Consider the following 16,749-nt stretch of genomic DNA (forward strand, 5'->3'; position numbering starts at 1 on the left):
ATTTCCACAGGTGTTTGAGGAACAAAAGGATGAGTTTTTACAGAAGGTAATTCCCAGATTCTTTCCCTGCTCATTAGATCGCACTCGACAGGTCGGTGCCTCCTTCTCCTCGGGACGGGTGGGGGCTGGTGTGGCAACAGGCAGGTCTCAGCGTTCCCTTTTGATTTGAATGTGGCCATCTCTCAGGTCTCCTCCTGCTTCAGCCTGTCAGGTTCTTTGGAGGCAGATTTAGATGATTTTATCTTTCAGCAGACTAGTCGGGGGGAATTTCCAGGGATAGAACCAAAAGGGAAGATAAGAAAACTCGTGTAGAAGTTAGATTGATATCTCCATCAATAGTATTTCCCTTGGAGTTGCCCCTAATGCACTCCTTGCCTTCAAGTTGGGAATAGAAACCCTTTGTCTCCTGTCATGACTGCCAAAGAAATGTGTATTGAGAGAATAACGATCTCAGAATTTACATGATTGAAATGCACATAAATGAGCTCAAATAATGCAGAAGAAATGAATCTTAAGATATTGAAAGTGATACAGCTCCACTCCCATCCCCTGGCTGTCATCTTGGTAGTTCTCTCAGAAAGAATCTCATGGCGATAGATCTCAAAACTCTCTACAAATTCTACTCTACCCCCTTGGGCTATAGAAAAGAGATGTGTTGATTCCCCCCCCCCGCCCCGCAATTCCTTTCCAGGAAAGGGGTTTCAATCAACCGTCGCCTACATTTGTCATGGGTCTCGCTGTGATTTCTTTGTCCTTGTTTTGGAGGCCTAACTTCTGACTGGATGTTGGAAATAATATGGGTCATTCTTCATTTCAAGTTGACTGATTCTTTCCCCCATGCTAATACATTCCAGATTTTCAAATAGTTGAGAAGAAGTCAACATATTTGCAGCTGCTAATTCATCCTTCCAGACCCTCAAACCCTCGAGATGACAATCTTTTCTTCCTTTTCCTGGCTTCTCTGGGAACAGAGCTTTCTTGGTTTTCAGCTTGGCCCGATCTGTTCCCAGAGTCCCAACATTCTGTGCACAAAGGAGTGGGGTTAAGAAGGAAGCATTTTTGCAACTAGGCCCAGGCAATGAGCAAAGAACATAGAAACTGACCCTTTGCTCTTTCTATCCCTAGCCTCTGTTTGCCAGGTGCCAGGAATGAGCAACAGGAATGGATCGCTTGATGATTCCCTGTTCATTCCTTCTGGGGAACTCAGCACTGGCTACTGTCAGAAGACAGAGTACTGGGCTAAATGGACCTTTGGTTTGACCCAGTCTGGGCGGTCTTGTGTTGCTTATCTTCTTGGTTGCAGCAAACAGTCCTGGCTATTAGAGGAGCAGATGGCTTCAAAAGACCACTCTCGGGGATCTGGGAATCCTGGGCAAACTAAGTCCCTTCCTTTCGAGAAGGACAGCAAAACCCATTTCCTCCTTCTTTCTATTCCAGGCTTCGTTCCTTTTTCCAAAGACTCGCCTCTCGGGAGCACAGAGAGATCCATGTGCACAAAGTGCTCGTCCAACCTGCAGCCATTGAGGCATGCTCTGGCCTCAGCCCCCAAGAACAGGCCTTGCCAGAGAAGCCCCAAGGAAGAAAATGCTCATGGACCATCCTGTCAGGCATGAAAAGACTCTGTGTCTGTTGCCAATCCCACAGCGCGATGGCAGAGAGCAGTGAGGAGAGAACAGCTTCCTCTCCAAGAAGGTGGACGCACTTGTCCCTGAAGAAGAAAGCAGCTGAGACCCAGGTGGAGGCAGAGGAGGTGAAGCTGCAGGAGACGACAGACAAAGACGAAGTGGATCTTACAGGTGAGATGGTTCAATCCACATGGTTGGCGAGGAGCATGTGAGGAACACTCACACCAGTCACTCGACAAGCCTTCGACATCAGGGCCGTCTCATGGGACAGTGATGGGCACCTCCGGCTCTGGAATCCATTTAGAGGGTGGCAGAGGTCCATGGCTGAGGTGGGGAGAGCTGACAATGTCAGGTCACCCCCCTCTGGGGATCTGGCACGGTGGGGTGGGGACTACTAACATTGTTCCAGGCTGGAAGGAGAGGAGAGAGGCTGGACGTTGGAGGAAATCATTTCTTTTCTCCTCGATTGGGTCCCTTTCCTCAGGAAAATGCTCCAGAGGTCTCAGCAGGTCCCAGCTGGGAACCGTACCAGAGCTGAGTCATTCCTTCTTGGGGGGTTCAATGCAAAAGGAGGCCAGGTGCCCATCACTGACAGGAAAGGGGTGCAAGGGGAGGGGAAGAGTAGACGACACCATTGAAAAGAAACTGGCCCCAAGGGAAGAGGAAGCCTTTTGTGGTCAAAGCCCCCAGCTAGGAGTCAGGAGAGCGGAGTTCTCTGCTGAGCTCTGCCAACAACCTTCAGTCTGACCCTGGGCAATTCGCTTCAGGGCTCTGGGCCCAACTTCCATCCTCTGTAAACCAGGGGGAAGACGTGGAAAAGCAAAATGTTAAGAATGTTTCTTTCTGCTGCAGGGACGAAGAAGGAGCCGTCTGACACGAAGGGGAAGTGGGAAAAAGGAAGCCCAGAAGAGCAGGAAGAAGAGCGCACTCCCAGCCCCTCATTAACAAGCAGCTCCCATATGACGATGGTAATGATGCTGTGTGGCCGTGCTCATGGAAAGCATCCCTTGCTGTGTGTAGGAATATCTCCCAGGGGCTGAAAAGAAACACTCGTCAAGGGTGATCAATGCCAGCCAGTCTTTATCTGGGTTGCTTGAACGAGGCCCGCTTTGACAAAGGGGTTTAGGCACCTAAAGAAGTCCAGAGGTGCTTTGTGGGATTGGCAGAAGTGCCTGACTCAGGTGCCCGATTCTGATGCACTTTCTATGGCACACAGGCACGGCTGAAAATCAGACCAGGCCCATCCCTGCCCTGGTCGGGGGAACCACATATCTCCTGGCAGTGGGGTTCTGGCCCATCTCGTGGCACCAGGACCACTTTGAGACACAGAGAAAAGGAGTCTGCTCTAGAGCCTTAGCTAACAGCCTCTTGGCTTTTCGCTCCTGTGGTCGAGGCTCCTGCACTAAGCTCCAGAGGTCCCAGGTTCCCTCCCGCCTGCCAACATCTGGGCTCTGTCCGAGTTACAAAAGCCTCTAGACACCTTTGTAACTCTTCCTCTTCGGGACAGAGCACCCTGCAGCGCATACAAAAGGCTGCAATTCTGGGAGCTTCTGACCCGCCGGGGGTCTGGAGTATGGAGGCGAGTGTGCCACTCCGCTGTGCTCTACTGCATCCTAGGATATCAGGGTTGGAAGGGACCTCAAGAGGTCATCTAGTCCACCCCCTTGCTCCAAGCAGGACCAAACCCCAATTTTTACCCTAGATCTCAAAATGGTCCCCCGCTCAGGGATTGAACTCACAACCCTGGGTTTAGCGAATGCTCAAACCACTGAGCTACCCCTCAGCTGTTGGCAACCAAGACAGACGGTGCTAATCCAGCGCCATGCAGGCCAGCTGCAGTAATCCCCAGGGGGTGCCCTGAGACACCAGGGCAAAGGCCTTCAGCACCCCAGGCCCTGGGTTGAGGTGACCCTGGAACCAGGCCCCCTGGAGTAACGTTGTGCCCACTCAGTTCTCACCCCCAGGGCTCTGGCCCCAGAGGCCCACGCTTTGGGCTTCTCCTCAGCCAGGCAAACTTGCTTCTTCAGTCTCAGTTACTTTCTGTCCTGACGGCGATTCCTGCCTGTTTTCTGGCAGCCCCACAGCCTGCGAGGTGGGGAAGGAAGAGGGCGTTTCCGTTTGGGCCCTATTCTCAGTCCCTTCCTCGCAGACACTGTGGGCTGCCAGAGTTGCTGAGCCAATCTCCTCAGGCGCTCGGGGTCGGATGGGACATGGGTCAGGTTCTCCAGTGACCCCTCGGTGACACTCAAGGAGCAACTCGAATGGGCTTTGCAGGACATTGAGGCTTTCTCAGCAAAAGCGGGGTTTCCTGCGAGGAGGGGCTAGCGAGGGAGGAAACGGGGTGGCCCTTGGGGTCCCAGCACTGCCCGAGAGGCTCCCGTCTCTTCTCAGGAGAGGGGGCCAGAGAGGGGACAAAAGGCTGAGGAAACCTTAGCACCTGGGGAGGCTTTTGAAGAAAAGGGCTCAGCCGGAGTCTCCACGCTCCCTCGGCACTGCCAGCCTCCCCTGGGGACAGACTGTTCCAGGGCAGCTGCCCGAGGGAAATACTCAATCCCAACAGGCTTTGTCCCTGTTCTTTGCAGACCCCCAGGGAGCACCCTTCCTCAGCCCCGCTCCATGCCCTGCTGATGGCAGCCGTGAAGGGTCTGACAACACCCACCCTGCAGAGATTTAGAGCCGCAGAGGAAGAGCTGAGGGCCATCGTATCTCTCCATGGAGACAAGATGGAGAGAGTAAGAGACTCCCGCAATGGGGCAGGGGGATGCTGCGCAGAGAGGGGGATGGGAGAAGTTCCTCTCCTCGGAAACCATTCCTGGGACACTGGCATGGGATTGGAAGGTTGGCTCAGCCCCTTGCCGTTCATCGCTTGGCCACGGGGATAGGTGACATTCAAGCCCTTCTCCAAAGACCGCCTGCACATGGCATGGAAGTGCAGACTTATTCCCTTCCTGGGCTTTGGCTTTCCTGGAAACTCTGAGACTAATCAATGAACAGAATCCTCAGCCTGAACTTCCTCCCCAACCTGCCTGTTCCTCGGTTTTCCTGCAGGTCATCCCTGTCTCTGCCCGAGTTCCTTCTTTCCAACAGGTCCCAGCGGGAAGTTAACAAATGGCCCCTCAATCAGCAGATTGATTTGTGCAGGGCTCTAACTCCTGCTAGCAGAACAGGTCAACAGAATCCAGCCACCCGCCTTGTAGCTCCTGCTCCTTCTTCGAGAGAGGAAAGAGCAATGACCAATTCCTCACGGAAGAGTCCTAGGGGGTGGCTTGTCCCTTTAGGGTCTGTCTACTTGTGTTGCAAACTCTGCAGCAGGAGCCTGAAAGCCTGGCCCGATGGACTTGGGCTCCCAGGGCTGGCACTGAGGGGCCAAAACAGCAATGCAGACTCTTCTGGGCTGGGGCTGGAACTTGATCTCTGAAGCCTGGGGGGGAGGGTGGCTTCAGAGCCTGGGCTCCAGCCCAAGTCACCTTGTCTACACTGCTCTTCTAAGTGCCATAGCATGAACCCGAGGTTAGAGACCTGGCTTCAAGATTTGTCGCGGAAGATTTTAAAATCCCACGGTATGGAGGTTCTCCTTAGGGCTGGGGCCGGGAGCTGGCTAGCCCCACCCAACTAGCCCTGCATCCCATCTCTGCCATGGGCTGTGGGATACATCAGTAGAACCAGCTGGGTCTGGAGCAGTGCTTCTCAACCTGTGGCCCGGTCAGCACAGAGCTGCGCCCCTTTGGGACATCCTCAGGGACAAACAGGCCGGATTGGATGTGCCCCACAATGGAACCTAGGTTGAGAACCACTGGTCTGGAGGAACGGATTGTGCAAGAAAGAGCTAAAAGGAAGTTGCAGAGATGGAGGAAAGGCTCCTGGAGGGAAGCCCTTGAGAGCAGGGCTGAGAGCCGTTTGCTACGGCAGGGAAGGCCCTGGGACATCAGGGGAGTTAGGACTGTGCCCACTCTAAGGTTTTGTGCGTGTTTTGGAGCTTGAAGGTGCTAACCCAGACCTCAGGAAGACTGGGATTCCTGGACTTGTCAAAGCCTCTTAGGGAGCAGCCAAGATGGGCAACCGAGGTCAGAGGAGGCTTGCAGGGCTGCCAGGAGGGCTTCCCTGGGAGGAGGCCACTCATTGATAAATAATCCATCCCTCAACTTTCTGGCATTCTTCCAGGTTGGAGACGTGGTGGGAGGGATCTTAATGTGGCTCGACAACAGCTGTGATCCCAGAGCCAGAAGAGCAGTGCTCAGGGCCATGGCCTTGCTGGCTCGCTCCCACCCCCAGGACGTGGTTCTAACCTGTGTGGCTCACACGCTCTCATCGCACAGGTAGGGAGCTGCTTTGTTATCTCCTCAGTCCAGTAGTTCTCTTCCTGCTCCTACTGACAGGCCATGGCCGGGAGGGGTCCGTGGGGCTCACACACTTGGAGGGAGTTTCCTGCTGTGCAGAGAGCTGTCCACGCTTCCTAAGAGGAGATGGCCAGGCCCAGCCACTGAGGAGCCAACCCCTCCTCCTACACTCCCCGGGATGGAGACATGCCACTTTTCTGGAGAATTCCAGCATTGTCCTGATTTCTATGGGTCACCCCACGTCCCCTCAGATCCAGTACAGGGCCAATCAATGATTTGGGGGCTCACTCAACATCCCTGGCTCATGAGGTCTGGCTGCTCCTTACTGCAGGAGAGAAGGCAGAGATGGAAAAGGCCCATGAGGCCCATCTGTCTATCCCCTGGAGACCAGTGCAGGATTCTTATCTGTCGTCAGACCCCCCAGTTATTCCAGGGCTGAGGAATTGGTGACAAAATACACTCATCCTTATGGAGCTGTGGGGCAGAGGTCAATCTCTTAAGACAGACATTTCCAGCCCTTATTGATGCAAAAGAAAATAAAAGAAAATCAACAAAAAATCCTCCCCACATGACCAGAGCCTAAATGCAGTGCAACGAGCAGACAGCCAGCATTAATAGCTCTGAGAGGGGGGAGTGCCTCTTTCCACCTCAATAGATTGTTAACTTTCAGTCCTGCTGGTTATTGCTGATCACTTGGAAGGGTCAGCCAGCTGAGGGGTTTGTAACACAACCCCCATGTGCCTCGGGGCCATGAAACCCAACTGAACCCTAGCCAGAGGTCAAAAGTCCAGCTTTCCTTGGCATCTTCTCCAATGCAGTTCTGCACTGACCTGAGCGAAATTTGTGTCACACTGCAGAGCAAATTGAAGAGCAGCAGGAAAGAAATGGAACTTCTTACCCAATTCAGTTATCAGAGGAATAGCGTGTTGGTTTTAAGATTTCTTTGAGTGTTTGATTTGTAAACCTTTCTGAATTTCAGAATCAGGTCTGAATTTCTTGGAACAGCCACAGTGCTTTCCAGGGGCTGTGCTCAGAAGTCACAGAAACTCGGCAGCATTGGCACAGAAGTTCAGTCAAGCTTCCTGAAGACCTTGCTTCCAGGCCATTTGCTCTTGAGTTGTCCAACCTAGTTCTCAATGTCCTAGGGCTTGACCACCACCTCCGACCTTCCTCACCAAACTTGGAAGTCAAATGACTGGAAGTCTTTTGGATCCATCTGCAGTCTTCCTCTGCATATGCCTGCGGGGACCAGCAGAACTTAGATCCGCAAGAATGGAGGAGGGGGATTTCAGTCCTACTTTCCTTCCATCTCTGTCACATTGGGCTTTACAATCTCCTCTTCCAAGCTCTTGAATCTTCTCAGATCAGGCCATGTGCTGACTCACTCTCTGACCCTGTCCACCACACTGCAGTAGAATTGAGCTGCTAAGAGACACTTGGCCAAACGCTGGCTCTCCGTTAGACCCCCAAACAGCCAGAGTAACTCCAATGATGTCAGGCAAGTTTTTCGGGACTGACCCAAGTGTAACAGAGCACAATTTTACAGTCTGCGGGTCACAGTTTGGTGGTCATTCTGTGGTCAGTACATGGTCACTGTCTTGGAAAGAGTGGGTTAGCTTTAGAAGCAAGAACCCATGAGGGGAAAGGAATAAATACAACTTTCTCTGAAGGGACTTGCCCTGCCTTAGCCTCCCTGCACCAGTGGCTGTCTCCTCTGGTATTCCAAGCCTCTCCCTGGGGAGGGCAAGAGATGGCCAAGCAGGAAAGCTCTGACGTGTGTTTCTGAATTTGCAGATGCGCCATTGAGTTGTGGAAGGCCTTGGGTGAAGAACCACAGCTCACCAGGGAGGTGCTGCAGCAGCTGCTGGACAAGCTCCAGCAGAGACGCCGGGAGGAGAAGAGCAGCCATGTGTCTCTGGCTGTAAGTGAGATTTGAGATGTCACCTTGCGAACCCGCCAGAGGCACAGGGAATATGGTGCATCTGTGTGTGTGTGCGAGTTTCACCTCTCCTTAGCTTCAGGCCATGGCTCCACCACACATTGAAGCCGACCGAACTTAAATGGGCAGACAGCCGCCACAGCGATTCCATTCCTGGTGTGTGTCCGCACTTTGCTGCTTGTGTCGGCAGTGCACGTCCTCACCAGAAGGGCTTGTCTTGATTGTAGGGTCAGGGTGGGGCATTGTGGGAAGGCTCCTGAAAGCCAGTTGACGAAAGCGACGCGGTGTCTGCGCTGACGCTGCATCGACCTAACTGCGTCGACCTGGACTCGCTGCCACTTGTGGAGGTGGAGTTACGAATTTGGCACCAAGGGGCAGTTCTGACGACGGGAAGGAAATTCCATCCTTAGGGGGATGCAGAGTGAGCGGCCTTGCGTTGACCTAACTCTGGAGTGTAGACCAGGCCTTAGTGTGTCCTCGCCACTTCCAATCAAACCAAAGAGGTGTCAGTAAAGTTTCCCCCAGGTCAAAGTTACACATCTGAAGTGGTTTATCTGCTGGTACCCTGGCTCAGTTGTCTTCTGCTCCAGATGGCCCTTTAGTGAGCAGGTGCAGTTCAGGTGTCTCTTGGAAGTCTCCAGCTTTCTGGCTCTGTAAACTGTGGCTAGAAATCTTCCCAACATGGCATCCTGAGAAGTCCGGTACTTTTGACTGGGCCAGAAAGACTGGGCCTAGGAGAACGGATCTCCTCAGGATGGTTTCAGCCCTTCCAGTCATGGCTGGCAAGCCAAAGCACAGGCTCTGCACCAGAAAAAGAAATCATGGGGAATAACCTCATCCAGACTCTTCTCATCTTTCCATCCTGCTTCCGTTCCAGGAATGGGGGAAGGTTCAGGAGCCTCCAAATGTCCCCACCCCTCTCAGAAGCCAATACTCTTTTGTAATACGCTGGAGAGGAAAGGAGACATGACAAAAGGACAAGAGCGAATGGCAATGGGGGCAGGTGGCAGATTGGGAGAGCTGAGTGAAATTCTTTCCCCCCTCCAGGCAATGAAGACCATTTATGAGCTCCTTTTCCTACGGGGATACCGAGAAGCCATCCTGCAAATGTATCCCCAGCTGCTCATTCTCTGCGTCAGGCAAGTGCAGTACGTGCTGGATCTGCACTTGCCAGGGACCTACACGGCCAGGCAGACATCCAGCCCCGAGGAGGGATCCAGCTGCCTCAGCCTCTTAAGGTAATGACTGAAAGGAAAAGGAAGAACAGATTTGTTCGGCTAAACACATGGGGGCTGTTCATGGCCATCAGTTGTTCGGGTGCTGTCCTTAGCCCAGGCTCAGTTGGGAGCAGGTCTCTCTTGAGGGAAAAGGGTTGAGAGCTGTGCATTCTTGTGAGTCACACTCGCTCATCTGACGCCGTCCACAGGCCAGCTGCTTTCCCTACACACTCAGGCAGCAGCCATGTTTGTGCATCCATCCACGTCTGCCACCCGCCAAAGGGTCAGTGCTTTCCTCAGTGCCTGCTGAGCAAATCCGTGGGCCTCTCTCCCCGAATGCGGACAGAGCCACACCGGCAGCACATGGGGACAGGCACCGCAGGACGTCAGCCTCACAGGCAGATAGGAGGAAGAGGGACCGGTTCATCTGGTTCTGTGGGCACAGTTAGGGGCTTCCATCTGCACGGGAAAGAGAGAGCGCCAGAAGACACCTCAGGTGGCGTAAACTGATCGAGCTTTGCTCGATTCCACCAACAAAGGATCTGGACCCACATGCCCACTTGAGTCCTGTTACCTGTCACAGTAAAGAATCAAGTATTCAACTATCGTGAGTCATGACACCAACCATCTGAAGAAGTTACAGGGTCCCTAACTGGTTCCAAACTCAGTGAAACTGCAGTGTAGACAGGGTATCACACTGGATGGATCCTTGGGGAGGCTAGCTACTGCTGAGCATGCTGGGTGTCTCAGGACTTGTGCAGATTTGCCATGCTTGGGGCTGATCTCATTGCTTGACACTCTTTTTTGTGTGTTTGTTTGTTTGTTTTTGTTTTTAGCACCTCAGTGGAGGCTGTGAAGACGCTTTTCTCCATGCCCGGCTACTGGAAGGAATTTGCCAGCATCCACTTTCATCGGGGTTGGGACATGATAGCCTCCCGATATTACTACTCGCAGGGGGTTGGCCTGATTGCAAGGTTGGAGCTCAAAGTTTCCTCTTCTTTGGGTCTCTCTTGGGAATGGGATTTCCATGTGAAATACTCCTCAGTTCTAGGCTGCCAGCTCAGCCCAGCAACTTGAGCTGAACGCTCTCTCCCCCTTGAGAATCAAAAGGGACTTTCTGTTCCATGTTCCAGAGCCATGATTGAGTTTGAGAACCCTCAGCTCCCTGCAGTTTTCAGAGAGGCAATCTCCATCGTCCAGAGTGGGAAGGAGGAGGAGCAGAGAACTATCGCCCTGGCTTTCTGCACTGAGGTGAGATTCATGAGTTGACAGGCAGAAGTGGGCTTTCTGGAGAGCAGCTCAGGACAGTTAGCTCTAGGCTACATTGTCAGCAGCTTAGCAGCCCTACCGCCAGCTAGCTCCTCTCCGCACATGGATGGTTGCGGGCATGGCAAAGAGAGGAAGGGAGAGACAGGGTGAGATTGCTCCTGGCTGGATGTGCCTAGATGGGGTTATGGGACAAGAAGCCATGTTTCTCCAGTGCCCCAAGGCCATGCTTCTCTCCTCACCTTTTCCTGGGGTTCTGCTTTTCTTCTGCCCCACGGCTCTCTCCATGGCACTCAATGAGGTCTGGAGATTCCCCTTTCCCTGGGGGCTTATTTGTGACTTGTGCATTAGTCTAAATTTGGGGAAGGAACCAACTGAAACAGCAGCAATTGGCTCCCTACTCACCAGAGACTTTGCATAGGAGGAAGTGGCCCTTTGGGAAAGAGGACTGTCCAGGGAACAGACCCCACAATAAGACCTCTGCTCCTCAACCTGATCTTCATTTGGCTCTTGCCAGTTTCTCCAGAGTCCTTCCATTGACACCATCCTGACAAGATCAGTCCTCCAGGCACAGCTCATGGACTGGACCAAAGATGCAAATTCCATCATACGGAGGCTCAGTCTGCGAGGCCTTGGCAGTATTGTGTTCCAGCCAGAAAAGGTGAGAGCCGGGGATTGCCCAGGGGACCCAGGAAGCCAATGTCCATCAAATAGCTCAGAAATGAGAGGGAGAGCCACACACAAGCCTTCTTGTTTAAAAGACAGCCCTCAAATGGTGGAGGTGCTTTGGGAGCAAATCAAGGCATGCCGTGCTCCCTGCTCCCGTGAGCTGAGCCCTGATTGCAGATGGGATGCAATGGGGGAGGCGGGGTGAGCAAAGACAAAGGTGACAGTGAGCAACTGGCACAGAGTGACAGGAGAATGACTTTCTGCCCCGTTGGGGGGCTGTGCCCTCCGTGGTTTCTCGTCGGTGGCAGTGGTCCAGCATGTGCTCCAGGCTGTCACCTGGGAAAGTAATGAGCTGCCTTCTTCATTCCGGCAGGTGCAATTCTTACGGGCCCAGCTGCCAGCAATCCTGGCCGTCTTTTGTGACAGGGATGGAGGGCGTGTCCTGGAGGCCATGCATAAAGCTGCAGACATCATCCACCTCCTCAACAGGGAGGGGCTTGGCTCCATCTCCCAGGATATTGCAGTCAGCCTTCGCCCCTTCATTGATGATGTAAGGCTTGGAACCCCCTCAAAGAAGCCCACTCCCCCCCTCCACCTGTCTCTGATGCCCTTGTCTCTCTCTCCCCATCCCCTTCCTCCCGCCCCTCAGGCCTGCCATGGAGCCTCCAAGGAGTGCCCCCGCCATGGGTGGGGAATCTCCTGCTGAGCCACCTCCCTGTCAGAGCTCTTCTCTCCAAAGCTCAAGCTCAGTGCCATGCTCCCAGCCCCTGCTGCAGCCTGGCCTGGGGGAGAGGGGGCCTGGCACTGGGCAGATGACCAGCTGTCTGGAGAACACAGGCTCCCAAAGAGGTGGGGATTCTCAGCAGGAAAGAGGTGGGTCGGGAATGGCCCGGCTCTCAGGGGCACCCAAGAGCAAAAGAAATGCTCTCTTTTGGAGCAGCCAGTCCCTGCCAGGCTCCAGCAGCTGCTTCTCCCCTTCCCCACACCAGTCTCCAGCAGCCTTCCTGCCCTCTCCCCTCATCTTCTCGGGTTCCAGGATTCTGGGCTCTCCAGACAGAAACTGCCTCTGGGACACCCTGGGCTGCACTGTCCCGCACAGGGTCTCAGGCCCTGCACAAGATGTCTATGGCGCTGGCCTGGCGGCCTCCTTGCTCCCGCCAGCCAAGGTAGGTCACACAGGGGGAACCGGAGCAGCGTGCGCATTACCACTCAGTGGCGTTATGCTCTGATGCTGCCTGGCTGTAACCGGGGGTCCCCACCCCCTGTGTGTCATTGCCAGGAGAAGGGCAGTGTGCGCTCAGCTGCCATTGTACTGCTTGGCAAGGTGGTGAGCAGGGTGCAGGACCCCGACAAACCCTTGGTGCAGCAGGAAATCATCCACTGCTTGCTCCCCCTGCTGCTGCATCTTGAAGACCAGGAGGAGAGTGTGAAACTGGTAAGTGCCACAGTCATTATTGCCTTAAGAGCAAAGAGCCAGGATCCCCTGGGGCCCCCACTCCATTCATCGCCAGAGCCCCTTGCCCAAGTGGAGTCTTCTCCTCCCTGCTTCACTCCATGCTGGAGCTAAGTGCCTCATCCATCCTCACAGCACACAGCCCAATTGGGAAGAAAAGCCTTCTCCTGGGAAAGAGGAGGGGCATAGCGTAGCGGGGCCGGGAGTACTGCTGCTGGCCCCGGCATGGCCCAGGGCCTGCGTCCCCCTGAAGTGCGGGGCCCCCCAAAGCACGGGGCCCTGGGCAACCGCCCCAAACCATCCAAAGGACAGGACAGCTCTGGCTCTCTCCAGCCAACTCTCCCTTTCCTCTCCTCAGCACACTCCTGTGCAGAACAAATTACAGGAATCTCCACTGGCAGGAAAAGCAGGAGAACAAGGGACGGGGAAGGTTCCATGTCCCCCAGACTATCCCTCTCTCAGGGAGAACCCTCTTGGTCTCCTCTTCTCTTGCAGTCATGTAAACTGACGCTCTTCCGCTGCGCAGTGTTCCTCAGGTGGACTCATTTGAAGACGCTCTTCCGCAGCATGGCCTGGGATGGCTCCTCACAGCTCTTGAAGTGTGTCTGGATCTGCTTGGTAGGTGAATTCCTTGTGCCTTGAGAGTGCTGAATGGCAACCTGAGGAAGACCTTTCTAACCCCACACCCTGAGTACCCATCCGCTTCGGTCGGGCTGCAGGACTCCGTTCCAGGCTCTCTGCTGGCTCATTTCGGCAGGAGTTACAATCCATTCACATTGTTGACATTTTTCTCCACAATTCTCCGACCTTCAAACTTTTGTCTTTTCCAATGAAAGCTGAGGTTCTGGAGAACACAATGGGAACTTCAGAGGGGTGCTGCTCTGGTGTTGGGTTCATATTGGCGGTTGCCATGGCCTGGCTATATGCTTTGGCTTTCCTGGACTATTCGCTGTGGAAAGAACATGTCATTTCTATATTGTGCATTTCTTCCTTCTTTCTTCCTAGATGCAGAACAACGAGAGCCACATCCCCAAATTCCTGTTCCAGGCCTTACAGTACCTGGAAAGCTCACAGACAACAATAAGACATTCAGCAGCCCGATTCATTGGTAAGCAGAGCAAATTCACTGGATCTTTTCTCAATGCTTCCTTCAGAGCCTTTTTCTGGACGGCTGCTCTGTTCCCTCCAACAGCACCAGAATCCTAAAATGGTGTGTTTGTGTGTGAATTAACATGTATTCCAAGATGAAGGGAGCAACTTAGCTGAATCGACTGCACCAACTTCACCCGCCCACAACAACTCTTTGGCTGTGCCTAGGGGAAACCAGCAGGATGTGAATTCAATCTCCTTTGGAAATCAGCCTCTCAGTAACTTCTGGGCGTCTGATGCTTTCTCGAACGTGCTTTGTGAACAGATGTAAGGAATGTCTGGAATTTCCCAAGGGTGTCTTGGGGGAATGGCTGCATCATTAGCAGTTTTCAGCGAAGGATCTGAAAAGCCATGAGACCCATTGTATTCATTGTATGTCTAGGAAATACTATCCACCATTACTGCGATTTGTTGTCTGAAACCGTGAATGAAGATGGCATCTCCCGCCTGTATGAAGGTAAGGAAATACCTCTGTGTGTTTGGGCCTCTGTGGGAAGCACAGGGGTGCAGCACAGGGCCTGAACACAGCTTTGCATGTGTCCCTCTCAGTCTAAGGACAGCGTTGAAGGAAGAAGGGTGGTCACGCGAGCTTTCATCAAGGTCCCACAATCTGTGCACGGGAGCAGGGGAATTCCATCCCTAGCTCCTAGTGTAGACGTAGCCTTAGAGCTGTGTGGGGAGACTGTCTTCATCAAGGTCAGAAAGTCTCTAAAGGAAGGCCTGACCGAATTGAAAAGGGCTCTTGTTATTCAGGATGATGATGATGATGACGATTCCCCTCTGTAGGGAAAGATTCATCACCTGCCCTCCCTGGAATGGAGGGATTGCAGGCCAGGGACCTTCACTCCGAGATTGGTTATCAGCTCCTAGGAAATCCCATGAGGGGACATGGGAAACACTTTTCCCTGTGAGCTCTTCAGGAATGAAGGCACAGGGCCACAAAGGATTTCAGGAGACGTTAGGAGCCAAAATCCCTTTGTGGATCTCGGCCTAAATGTTGGATGGTTTAACGTGGCTGCCGCTGTCACTTGCCTGTTCCATCCAAAGAACAAGTGCCCCCAGCCGTCTGTGTGTACGGTCGTGTGGAGGAGTGTCTGCCAGCAGAGGGGGAAGTTAGGCAAGAATGGGGTCTCCTCTCTGTCCAGGGCTATTTTGGGAGGAGCCGAGTTGTTGTTCTTGTGCCCTTAGACTCTTGGGGAGCGAATAGCAGGGGGCAATGGCCATCGGAAGGGGAGGTTTCCTAGGTACCAGTCACATCAGCACCATGGGGTTTTCAACCCATTTCCTCTTGGTTTCAGCTTTTCACGAAGTGCCTTTGAAATCGGACAGGACTACGTGGTACATCCTCAACAGATATTATAAATATTTGCAGCAGCTTGAAAATCTCGTGTTGGGTTCTGCATTCGACTAGGGAACCGGGACCGACACCGAAGAGCTCTTTGTCCTGCTATGGTAAATACAAGAGACGCTTCTCAACTTTTTGGTGTCCCTAGACTCTGTTTGCCAGAAGCTGGGAATGGGGGACAGGGGACTGATCACTAGATGATTGCCTGTCCCTTCATTCCCTCTGGCATTGGCCACTGTCGGAAGACAGGATACTGGGCTAGATGGACCTTTGCTGTGGCCTTTCTTATGTCCTTATGTTTGGAACCGGGGCTGAACAACAAGGTGGATATCAGCAGATGACCCAAAATTATGTTGATTAGTCAGGCCTAGAGAAGACTTGGAAGAAGTTCAAAGGGATTGAAGAAAGCCATGTCACTGGGCAGCACCATGGCAGATGAAAACCAGCGCTGACCAAGGCAGGGCCATACACATGAAAGCAGTGAGGTGAACGACTCCTCCATATCGCTGGTGTCAGAAGCCAAAGCACGGCTGGTTGGGCCCAGTGGTTGGAGCAGTGGCGCTGGGGCCTCGTGCTCAGAGTGGTGGAGGCCGAGCCGAGGGGAGCCAAGGGTTGGAGCTGGAGTCCGGAGTCAAGAGCAGGATTGGAACAGGCTGGGGAACAGGGCAAGGGCCGGATTAACGATTCCCAGCCAATGGCAGCTGCGGGGGAACTTAGCCTAGAGGCAAGATCAGCTCCCGGGACAGAGGTTCCCGGTGTGGTGCTCGTCGCGCTGACGTGGCTGGCGGGGGGAAAGGAACGGCAGCATGCGGAGCCGCCTCGCCCCCACCCCAGCCAGGCAGGGATTTAGTGGCTGCAGCCTGGGCCCCCCTTAGCCCTACTCCTTTCCTGAGTGCATCTTTGCCCCACTTCTGCCCCATTCCCACACACTGGTACAGGGCAGAACCCTGGAGCTGATCTCTGAAATCTCTCTCACTAGAAGGAAGTCACTGCAAAGGCAGGACAACCCCACCTTTGGGCACCATGGAGGACATCTCATCCCACTGCACAGAGCCCTATATTCACACAGCTTCTCGCATGTGATTCCCTCACTCATCAAAGCCAGGCAGAGAGAGGAGAAATTCTCCCCGACTCCCTTTTACCATTGCCAGCCCACAGGGTAGCGGAGGTTGCGGGGGGTTGGGTGCTCTCTTTAAGAAATGCCAGCTCTCAGGGAAGTTGCCAATGAGCATCAGCAAAGTGGGGTGGGGTTGTGCCATGGAAAACTACCCTGCTTGAAGGTTTTGTTCTTCTCATTTGGGTTCCTGCCCTTTCTCCCTCTTCCAGACATCGAGAGGCCAACAGCAGCCAATTGAGCCCACCACTGATCCCATCTCTTGTGAGACGGCAAAGCAGCTTTGCATGGGAAGGAGGAGACAGAAGAGGCCGAGCAGCATTTGCCGGTCTGAAGCAGCCACACAGAACCCCATAGTCTAGGTGGAGAAAGCCAAGCCCCTCCCCAGCCCTGCCGGACATGCTCCAACTGGAGCACCAGAGTGTAAGGGAGCAGCTCAGCTCACGCTAGGCAGACCGCTGAAAATGGAGGATGCACACTGTAGGCTCCAGTCCAGAAACAGCTCAAGCCCCTGACTGCAGAGCTCCGAGGCGCCGAGACCCAGCCGCATCCCCGGGGGCCTGCAGACATGCGAGGGAGATCAGAGACTCTGGGAGTTTCCCACGCCAGGAATCCAGAGACCCCCAGCCCATGGC

The 16,749-nt window shown here is 53.7% G+C and overlaps 2 protein-coding genes across 2 annotated transcripts; both read left to right on the top strand.

Moving 5' to 3' along the window:
- On the top strand, positions 1-10,195 carry LOC141986079 (maestro heat-like repeat family member 5). Its single transcript, XM_074950237.1, has 8 exons — positions 1-46; positions 1,438-1,796; positions 2,478-2,593; positions 4,208-4,357; positions 5,787-5,941; positions 7,757-7,883; positions 8,949-9,139; positions 9,955-10,195. The coding sequence occupies exons 1-8, from the start codon at positions 30-32 to the stop codon at positions 10,193-10,195; spliced, it is 1,356 nt and encodes a 451-aa protein (XP_074806338.1). The 5' UTR covers positions 1-29.
- Positions 10,196-10,250: 55 nt separating this feature from the next.
- On the top strand, positions 10,251-16,440 carry LOC141986080 (maestro heat-like repeat family member 5). Its single transcript, XM_074950238.1, has 9 exons — positions 10,251-10,369; positions 10,902-11,045; positions 11,427-11,603; positions 12,333-12,488; positions 13,002-13,124; positions 13,512-13,614; positions 14,038-14,112; positions 14,954-15,107; positions 16,327-16,440. Exons 1-8 carry the CDS (start codon positions 10,256-10,258, stop codon positions 15,064-15,066), a joined length of 1,005 nt encoding a protein of 334 aa, XP_074806339.1. The 5' UTR covers positions 10,251-10,255; the 3' UTR covers positions 15,067-15,107; positions 16,327-16,440.
- Positions 16,441-16,749: the final 309 nt, after the last annotated feature.

This window comes from Natator depressus, chromosome 4, assembly GCF_965152275.1.
Source record: "Natator depressus isolate rNatDep1 chromosome 4, rNatDep2.hap1, whole genome shotgun sequence".
NCBI lineage: Eukaryota > Metazoa > Chordata > Testudines > Cheloniidae > Natator > Natator depressus.